Here is a 10,883-nt window from a genome sequence, read left to right as displayed (position 1 = left end):
TGAATAGTTTCCTGTCACCTCTATCACACCTCCTTTATAGAATGGGAAGACTTTGACCATGTATTTCACCAATCAAAGATCATCCTAGTCTAATGATAATCAATTAACATTCTGAATAGGTTAGGGGAAATCTGACCCCTTGTCACTATTCCCCATGGTTCAAATATGCTTTTAACTACAAAATAGGTTACCATGATTATAACATTTTACCATTTCTTTTATAATTCACTGATTTCAAAATGAATACTGTAAAACAGAAAACTGTAATATTTAATTTAAGAACTTATGCATGCTGAAATGCACAGGTAATCATCCAATTATTTTCTTCATATAAAAAACATTATGGAAATCTTATTGTTTCGAAACTTGATACTATGACATGTTGCACAGACAACTTGTGTAATCTTGTGTACTTGTGTATAATTAAATTTTTTTAAAGTAACTTTTTAAATTAGTGGGTCTCAATCACACAAGTTGTCTGTCCAATGTGTCAATTATTTTCTTATGATAGAACAATAATTGCTAGAATTCAATTATGCTTATCAAATTTCTTTCCATCACAAAATTGCTGTATCTTCTAATAAAAGTTCTTTTGATTTTTCCACTTGGAGCATTTAATTGACACCATATATTTATTGACAGAAACAGAAAATATCAAACATTAAAGATCAAAGTGATTTCAAGAAGTACTATGCTACAAACCAAATATAATATCTGCAAATGTGAGCATTCTGTTATCAAATTTAAATTCGGTGTAACTAAATGGCATAAATACATCTAAATTTAATTTTTTAATTACTATTCTAGATATTTCATTTTGCATTCTGAAATCATTTAATGCATTTATTAATTATTTAATAATTAGTTATTTATAAAATCCAAGTAACATTTTTTATTAAAACAACACGTCAGCATTTGATACTTTTATTAGAATAAAAAAGATCAATGCTTTACATTTGATTGGAGCCTAGTATTAACTTTACTTTTTTTTAATTATTTACAACATACAGACTAAAGAATTCTATAGATCAAATTGAAAATTCTTATTAAATAAAAATATTTTTATATTCTTAAGAAATCTTCCTCATTTATTTATTCAACTGCTGTTTTCTGGAACAACCTTCCTTCATACGTATTTCCTGAAAATTACAATCTACAGAAGTTCAAGTCCAATATCAACAAATATCTTCTTTCGTCTTCTCAACCTCCAACCCAAGCACGGTACTAAGTACTATAGGTTCTAATACCTCTCGTGTTTGGGGTTCTCATAAAAAAAAAAATAAAAATAAAAAATAAATCAGGAAGATATGGTCATCAACTAAATTATATTAAATCTTAATCTGTGAGTATACCTTTTATATATATATATATATATTTTTTAAACATTTTTAAGGTACAATTTTTAATAGGTATATCACTGTGATATACCTATTAAAATAGAGGCCAACAAGTAAAATCCAACCTTTCATTTTTTCATTCTACCCTTTTCAATGCTGCCAAAAAAAAACCTCAATTTTTTTCACTTTAAAACTATACTGTTCATCCACCCAACAATGACACATAACATAATGCCTTTCAAAAAATAAAAAATAAAATTTAAAAAAACATTTTCGGTAAAAACTGAAGAAATCAATTCAAGAAATTGCCACTTAAACGCATTGAAATTTACCAAGTAACTAAAGTCTGTAGTTACTTTAGAGTATATTTAAATTTTTACTCAATTAAAAAATAAACTATTGATCTAAGGACTATTAAAAACAGTCCCTAAAATATGAATACAGTTGTAATTACAGTTTTATTTTGATATTTTTGTACATGCATAATTTTTCACTCACACATAATAAAAAAATTGTATTTCAAACTGCAAAAAAGAGCTATCAAAAAAAAGAAAAAAAAAGGAAAAGAAAAAAAAGAAAAAAGGGCTATTATTAAAAATATTAAAACCCACAATAACTACATACATTATTCTCTTTTGCTATTTACACAGAAAATAATTCTATGTTATTTATATCAACAGCATGGAAAAAAACACAAATGAACATAACAGAATTGCAACCAAATCAATTTGATTTGGTTGCAAACCAGACTAAATACAAACAAATTAGTTTGTAATCATGTTACTCAGATGTTAGGTATGCTAAGGGAGATTATGAAACGTCTTTGGCTAAGAGCACACAGAATTCTTTGCTTATTCTTTACTAGAAGGAAAGAGATGCAGCAACATTGGTTCAGTTGACATGAATGGCATAGCAACTGATGATCCTATACAGGTTGCTGACAAACTAAATAAGTATTTTGCATTTTCATTCACTCATGAGATTTTTATGGCAGGAATATCAGATGTTATCTAATACTAATCAAGAGCTAATTAATTTTATGATAACTGAAAGAGAAACTGTTGCAGCTAAAAGTAAATGGGTCATCTGGGGATGAGGGAATCTATCCAATTACATTAAAAGGAGCAGAAAAAAACATGGGCTACACGCTAAAGTTGAAGATGTCCAAAGGCCTTGCCTGTTCACAAGAATGAAGTGGATAATTACAGAGCTGCAAGTTTCAGTGTAAATACATTCTGGATATTTCACTGTGCATTCTGAAATCATTTAATGCATTTACTAAATGTTAGTGTTGATGTCTTTGCAGGGAAATAATGCAGTCAATAATTCAATAAGAAATGCAAAGTCATCTTGATAGGAGCGCATAGATTTGTTAAAGGAAGATCAAGTCTGACCAACCTGATTAGATTGGTCATCACAAAGAAATAATTAGTCTAGAGGAATGACCTAAATTATTCAGATTATTCAAAGAATAATTTTGACATCATATATATAAATTCCTGTTATAGTGCTTTTGAAGGGATTGGTTCCCAAGAGGACCAGTAAACAGGAAAGCATCATAAGTGGGATCCCTTTTCGGAGGCTATTTTTCATTTTTAAACAATATTTTGATAGATAACATTTGATTTTTAGGGTTTTTTTTTTTTTTTTTTTATGCAGTGTTTATGAAACAATGGTTGTTTGCTTAAAGCATTACGGTTTCTTTTTTGGCACCTTCAACCTCCCCACCTTTTTTTTTTTGCTTAAAAAGAATGAAAAATTTTAAAACATCTCATTAAATTACTGTATGAACGTGATAAATGTAGTAGTAATGTAATATTAATGAAATTGATTGATGCCGTATGCAAAATATACTAATTACTATACCAGTAAGGAAAGCAGACAAATGGTATTGAATTTAAAAAAAATAAAATAAAAACTGAGGAGAGCATGTGTGAATGTAATAGCTATACACTAAGTTGTGAAGAGCAGTTTATCTACGTTTGATTTTGAGTTAAATATGAAATAAATGTTACCAGCACTGGGAATGATTTCTACGAAGTAAACAAACCGTATGATTAACAATTCCCAGAATGTAGTCAACAAGATCCCTATCCCAGACATAAAAATCAGGAGGAAGGTTATATATATATATATATGGATGTATTCCTTACAAAAAAAGATATGTGAGAAAGCACTTCAAAAGATAGTAGCCGTTAAAAAATGCACAGTACCTCAATAGGATTAATCATGAGGACCAGAAGAAAAGAATTTTATAAGTGGGACAGCACTATGCACAGGAGCGTTATGATGGGAGTTTACTGTACTTAGATTTCAGTAAAGCCTTTGATATTGTTCCACATGAATGATTATTGCATATGGAGTGGTGTCGCATTAAGGGCAAGTTATTACTACAGATAAAAGTGGTGGAAAAACCACTATACTGTCAGATCTGCAAATGCAGGGGGTTGGGAGCAAAGGTTCAGGGGTTGTTGGGTAATTCTTTACGGTGTGTAAAGATTCTTTGAGAGCCATATGGAAATGCAGGGACAGAATTTATAGTTTCACCTCTGGATAAAAGGACGGCTGTAGTAGGAGATAGTGGTTATAAATAGCCACTGCCCTTCGTGGACTAATGTGGGGTACCACAGATATATTTCAATATAACCAGATGAAACAACACAGGCTGCCTAATGTAGTACCGACAAGAAGAATTGGAGATAAGAGACCACCAGGAAGACCCAAAAGAAAATGGCTCCAATGCCTAAAGGAAAAATGATGCAAGATTCAAGAGGTCGAAAACAATGGAGGACAATATCTAAATAGGGACTCAACCCATGCCAAGCAGAAGAGTAGAATGATGATGATACCAATATATTTCAAGTTTAATGTATAAGTTTGCTGGTGGTGGGTTAATAACAGCATTAATCTGGATAGCCGTTTCAAGCAGATCTAGACAAGCTACACAGATGGGTTGAAAGCTGACAACTGAAGTTTAATATTTATAAATTTGAAGTACAGCATTTCAGTAACAGTAATCATAAAATAACATACCATTCAACAGCACTAAACTCAAGATAATTGACAATGATTAAAGAGACTTAGAGGCTGTATAGTCTGACAAAGTTCTCTGAGAAGTGCAGACAGGTTGCTAGCACAGTTCATAGGATTTCTGTTGATAATGTATTGGAAATTTGTCTGTAAGGACAAAGATGTGATTATTCCATTGTATAAAGCAATGATTAGGCTACGTCTGGAATACTGCATACAGGTTTGAAGACCTCACAGAACACTGGGTGTTTCTGTAAACTGCTGCATCTGGAAACCAAGTATCTACATGGTGACATGAGTGAAGCGTATAATGCTTTAAAAGGGTTAAGTAAACTAAAATGTTGACAGAATCTTTACTCTTTCTTATATGACACATGCAAGAGAACCAATTTAAAACTGAAAAACAATATTTGTAGGACAGATTTACAGAAATTTGCCTTTAGTCGGCATACATGATTGTTGGTATACCAACTGTTGTGAAAGTGCATAGTTTGAATAAATATAAAGGATGGAACAAATTATGCTAGCCAACACAAATTTTATGTCCAAGGACTTAAATGCTGTTTTTGTCATCTAAGAAACATAATATAAACAGAGCTACTAACTGTGCTGATTTATGCAGGAGATTCCCAGGGTTTGGGCTCTTTCTTGTACCACCTAATGAAGACAATTTTTCTGCTAATTTTTTTATGAAACTTGAAATTATGTACCATTAAATAATATTACAAATATACAAGTATTTGTTTAAAATTTTCTACTAGTTTGCAAGAAGGAATTAAATATTGTCACAATATCATGTCCTAGAAATTTTGACAGAAAATCAAGCATTAAGCAAATTTAAATTGTTATATTGAAATGTATCTAATATCCAAAGGTTTATATATTACTAGCTGAGTGAAGTTTTAAAATAAGCTGACCTTTGTTTATAAAAAGTAAGTGATCAAAACTTTTGCAGTATGTACTTAGTTCCATTGGGAATAATACTAGCCAACACGATTTTTACCTCCAAGAACTTAAATGCTGTTTTTAACCAAGTTTTGTAAGTAGATTTCGAAAATCACCATGATAATTTCACATCACATCACAGTTATTAAATATAGGGGAAGTTAAGTTTTACCAAAATATGCCAATTTTGCATAATCTAGCCAGTAATGTATGACATATTGATTTATTTTAACAGATATAAGCTAATTCTCTTAATTTTAGAAATTAATTCTGGCCTCGATTTTCTTGTGATAAACATAATCAGACCTGTGGTTTTTAGGATCAAATTCCGATGCAACAATTTACAATTTGAAATGAGCCCACATAGCATTTTTGGTGAGGATTTTTGCAGGCTGTGTCAAGGTTTTACAAGTATTAACTGATCGTTGCATGTTCTCAGGGTTGTAAATATATCCTCCAAACATAAACAGCCCCTCGAGAGTAGGAGGGTGTGGCCCACAACCCTTATGGTAGGAAAAGTTTTTGAAATATTTTGCGCAGGACAGTATGTGTTTTTGCAAAGACATTATTCGACTTCTGAAAGAACTAGGAGTCGTGCATAATTCAGATGAATGGCGTTTATTCATATAAGTTTAAAAGCAGTTTTGCTTCATAATGGCATTGAATTTCCATCAGTTCCTGTGTTTTATTCAGTTAGACTTAAAGAAAGTCATGAAAGCATGTCTAAGGTTCTACACGCTATAAAATACCAGGATTATGGTTGGAACATATGCAGTGATCCTATGGTTATTGGTCTGTAGGGGGGGGTTTCACAAAATATTGTTGTTTTCTGTGTTTGTGGAACGGCCGTGTGACAGAAGAACATTATGTTGTGCAACGCTGGGACAAGAAGGAAGAGTTCATACCAGGACAATGTAATGTAAAATATATTCTTTTAGTGCAATCAAACAAGGTTCTTCTTCCACCCCTGCACATCAAACTTGGATTGATGAAAACTTTCGCGCAGGAATAGATAAAGAAAGTAACGAATTTGCATACTTGGGAATTGTGTTTCCTAATTTAACATAGGCCAAACTTAAGGAAGGATTTTCATAGGACCCCAAATTAGAAAACTCTTGAAAGATGATGTGTTTGAAACCCAGTTAAAGGAGGTTGAACTGGCAGCTTGGCGATCATTTAAGATGGTAGTACATGATTTTTTGGATAATAGGAAAGAAGAAAACTATGAAATGTTGGTGTCTAATTTACTCGAGTGCTACAAAAACATGGACTGTCGAATGTCGTTGAAAATTCATTTTCTCCATTTCCATCTAAAATTTTTCCCCAAAAATCTGGGAGATGTGAGTGATGCACAATTGGAACGGTTTCATCAAGATATTTCCACGATGGAAAAGCATTACCAAGATCGTTGGGTCCCTGTAATGATAAGGGATTACAGCTGGTTCCTTGTGAGAGAGAGAGTAAGCCGGAATACATTAGTAGCAAACATTTTTAAGGACAATTACAGGTATGTTGATTATATATTATTGAAATAAAACTATTTTGCTATGATTTATGATATTTTTTTCAAAGTTAAATGAGTTATAGAGAACGTATATTTTTTTACATTTGTATTACAAACTTGAATTATACATATAATTCAAGTTTGAATTATAAAAAGGATATATTCTTTTATTTTAGCATTAAATGTTGGTACATCTTTTGATGTAGACGTGACAGAGACTTTTTATGGTGATTTTCAGAATCAGCACGTTTATTTCTTCCAGAATCACATATTTTCATTGCAAAGGTACGACAAAAAATATTTTTTGTTGGCTAGTGTTATTAGAAGGAATGGGCATATGAAGTAGATAATTTTTTTTTTTTTTTGGCTGACAGTATACAAGCTTGCATCATTTGTCAATAATAATACTAATTATCAAAATTCAGCTTCCATTCTTAAATAGGAACATAAATACATTTGTTAAAATACTATTATTGTTTCCCTCCAATTAAGTGAATTATCTAATATAATCGACGATTTTAACTAATGCACATAGTATTTTTATTGTGTGCATGTTCGTTAGCAAAGACAAAATTTAAGTATGTTCCAGTACAACTACCATACAGATACATAACATGAGCTAAGATGCAACAATGATTTATTATTAGTAAAGGTGTAAGGAAGCTAGGCATTTGCAGAGTCAAATTTGAGCTTAAACAAGGGTCCAAAATTTGGCACACTTCAATTTGGCACATTTGTGATGACTCCCAGCACAGTTCTATTGCTTTAATTATATTATATTTTAAATTGGGTGCTTATAAGTGGTTGCTTCAGAATGCAGTACAGGTATCCACAATGCAGAGTTCACAAGCTACGTGTGGCTAATGAGTCATCGCGTGTATTTCTTGATTCTTTAGGGTTTCCCTAATGGTATTAATTTTTTAAACAGGGAGGAAAAAAAATCTGTTATAGTTTTCAAAAGAAAGGAGTGAAGGTTTTAAATAGAAAGTGTACAGTGTTGTCTGATACAATAGACACTACTGGCTAACAGTTCTGAGAGATAAGACAGACTGAATTTTAAAAAGTTCAAGCATATTACAATTATATGAATTAAACTTTAAATAAAAGGTTCTTCACAATGAATTTTCAGTGGTAAGTTTTATTTTCATAATTTACCTAGGCTGGATATCCTAGATATTCTGAATTTCAAATGTAGTTCATAGTCAACAAAGTATGTTGCAATACATGCTATAATGATTTATATGTTTTTTAAATAAGAAAGCAACCAGCCTCAGATTAGTGTTTTGCACATCACTATTTCAAAATCTCCCTCCCCTAAGTATCCTCTATAGAGGCCCATATATGAATATTTTTTTAGGCTCATAAAAGTGTTATTTATAAAGTATCTGAAATTTATAACAGTTCCTCCATCAGAAAAAAATAAATTTAATCTGCAGGGAGTTACAAGTGTAGTGTCCCAATGTAGGCAGACATGAATTCTATGCTATATATACAGATAAATTTTTTGTATATAATTTGATGTTTAGAGTGCATTAGTAAAAAAAAAAAAATTACAAAGAACTGAATATAGTAAATATTGCACTTCAGTATTTTTTTTTTATTGTAACAATATAAATTCTATAATTTTTTTTCCTTTTACAGTTATTTTCTTCATATGCATTAATATATGTTCTTTAAGTGTCAGAAATACATTTGTAAAATGTAAATTATGATATGAACTTCCAGAAATAACTTAGTTATAAACAAAAAAAACCCCAAAGTCTATGGATAATTTTGATTTATTGTTTATAAAGGGTATCAATATTTACATATTGGAAATAGGTGCACCAAACAAAAAGAAATAGTCTTATACTGTCAATCTGGAAAGTAATAGTGTTCAGTTTTCTATACGATTTGTAAAAGTTCTCTTCATTTAAAAAAATATCAAATATATTGAAAAGAGAAGCAACACTCAGCACTGTTATTTTCATCTGTCATGTTTATGTAGCTGTGGCAATCACTGCAAATCAAAATTCTCAATGTTAATTAGAGTTTGTTAGCTTAGGTAATGTCTAAGTAATACATGAGTGTTTAATTCACAGTGATTGCTGATTGTCACCCATCTGTTTCTTTAATATTGTATCTCAATTTTTGAAAAAAAAAAAAAAAAAAAAAAATTAAATATAATACATACAATATTCTATAGAGCAAAGAACAAAAATGAAGTATGTTCCAACTTATTCCTATACTGGACTAAGATGCACCAATTATTCACTAAGTGTGCTAAAAGCAAACCAGATAATCACTTTTAAGAGGGGAAAAAAGGTCTAAATCAGATGGACTCACAAGGTCCAAATTAACTTTTGAAACTGTAATTTTTTTCTTTTTTTTTCTTTAGGAATATGGTGATTTTGGTAATGGAAGTAAAAAAAGAAGACTTATTTTCAGAAGGCAAATAAGAAAACACACCTAAACAACCCTGACTACCATATCAAAACTAAATTTAGCATACCAAATTATTCAAATATACATTTATTTTCAAATACATATTTGAATACTTTCTTTGTTGGAGAATAGCAAAATGAATCCTTATATCATGTTTAATATATCATAATAATAACAAAATATTAGCGCAAAAAAAAAAAAAAAAGCAGATATGGGAAAAAAAACTTGAATGGGCATATACAGTAACACTATTCATAGGAAATTGTTTAATTTTTAATTCTAAATGTTTTAGACTATTACTCCATAAATAATTTTATGGAAGAAAACATGGCACTGGCCAGAAATTTATCACATATTCACATCCCAGTGAAAAATCAGACTATGGCACATGATATTCAAATACAAAAAGTTCTTCGCCTGAAAATTGATTTAATATTTATACAACTATAATTACACGTTATTCACAAATCTTAAGAACGGCAGTTTAATATATCTCCTATTAAAATCAATCAGACGTCTTCAAAATTAACTACTTAATTCTAGTACTGGAATTAAGCATTATTAAGGAGTATATTGGTTTCCGGGGTTATTTTTCAGGTAATACTGGTTTAATAAGCAATTCTAGATAAATTTGTTATTTTTCTCGAAAAAATCTATACATTCTTACAAATCATATACAAAATCACATACTAAAACTCTTAATGTCACCAGTCGTCTTGAGGAACAACGTATGTATTATTATCCGCTTTCAGATATATTAATCTAGGCCCAAAGTAATTTATTACATAATGTGAACCATCTGAAGGTCCAACAATCTGCAGAGCTATCAAAATGATATCCACCAACTGACCAAGAAACATGAAACCTAAGGTACATAACTTCACCAATCCTATTGCTGGATAGCCAAGATAAAACCTGTCGACCCCAAACATTCCTAGAAAAATTGAGAGCAGAAGAGCAGTTTCAAATGAATATCCATTTGTATACTGACATGGGATGTCCAGAGTAAACATTGTTTCATTTATTCCAGTACCCGGTAAACATGTAATACCATCCGCAGTAGTGCAGTTTACTTTTGCCTTGTTCTGTTTTGTACATCCTTTAGGCTGTTGAGTGACGGAATCGATTATTGGATCAGAACAAATAAACTGCCCCATAAGTAACCTGGAACAGTTAGCCTCAAAAGATGTTAACACATTTTCAAAGTTACACACTATCAATAACGCACAGAACAAGGTTTTGAATATAAGTCGAAGGGCATTACTACTGAAAGAGGGTAAATAATTCTTCAGTTTATTTCCTAAGTCCCCCATTTCATAAAACACAAACACTTACATATGAAACGTGCCACATCCTCGTTTCATATCACATGACAAATATGAGATTTGTTTTTATAAAATTCACGTACATTTACATCAAAATAAACACATTTCAGTCAGCTGCACAACAGACACGCACGACATGACTCTGTTAGTACCAAAGCGCCCTCTGTATTACTAAAACTTGTTGATACCCAACTCCATTTTTTCTATAACTAATTCTAAGAGCTCAGAATTTGCACTTTAATCATTCGTAAATAGTTTTTTTTTTTTTTTTTTAATTCAAAATCCAACTACTGTATTTTAAATTAAGAGGCACCAATC

General features: G+C 30.8%; 1 protein-coding gene across 1 annotated transcript; it reads right to left on the bottom strand.

Annotated features, from left to right (window-relative positions):
• Positions 1-9,830: 9,830 nt before the first annotated feature.
• bisc (TM2 domain-containing protein 1 biscotti) lies at positions 9,831-10,671 on the bottom strand. The gene has a single exon (XM_090373622.1). The coding sequence runs from the start codon at positions 10,551-10,553 to the stop codon at positions 9,945-9,947; it is 609 nt and encodes a 202-aa protein (XP_090229748.1). The 5' UTR covers positions 10,554-10,671; the 3' UTR covers positions 9,831-9,944.
• Positions 10,672-10,883: the final 212 nt, after the last annotated feature.

Source organism: Mastigoproctus giganteus, chromosome 5 (genome assembly GCF_048544385.1).
Source record: "Mastigoproctus giganteus isolate SK-2022 chromosome 5, ASM4854438v1, whole genome shotgun sequence".
NCBI lineage: Eukaryota > Metazoa > Arthropoda > Arachnida > Uropygi > Thelyphonidae > Mastigoproctus > Mastigoproctus giganteus.
The sequence above is the reverse complement of the archived record's forward strand: the minus strand, read 5'-3'. Positions and strand labels throughout refer to the sequence as shown.

Bases quoted from the DNA above. Each gene is read 5' to 3' on its own strand.
- bisc (XM_090373622.1), bottom strand. From the start codon at position 10,553: ATGGGGGACTTAGGAAATAAACTGAAGAATTATTTACCCTCTTTCAGT.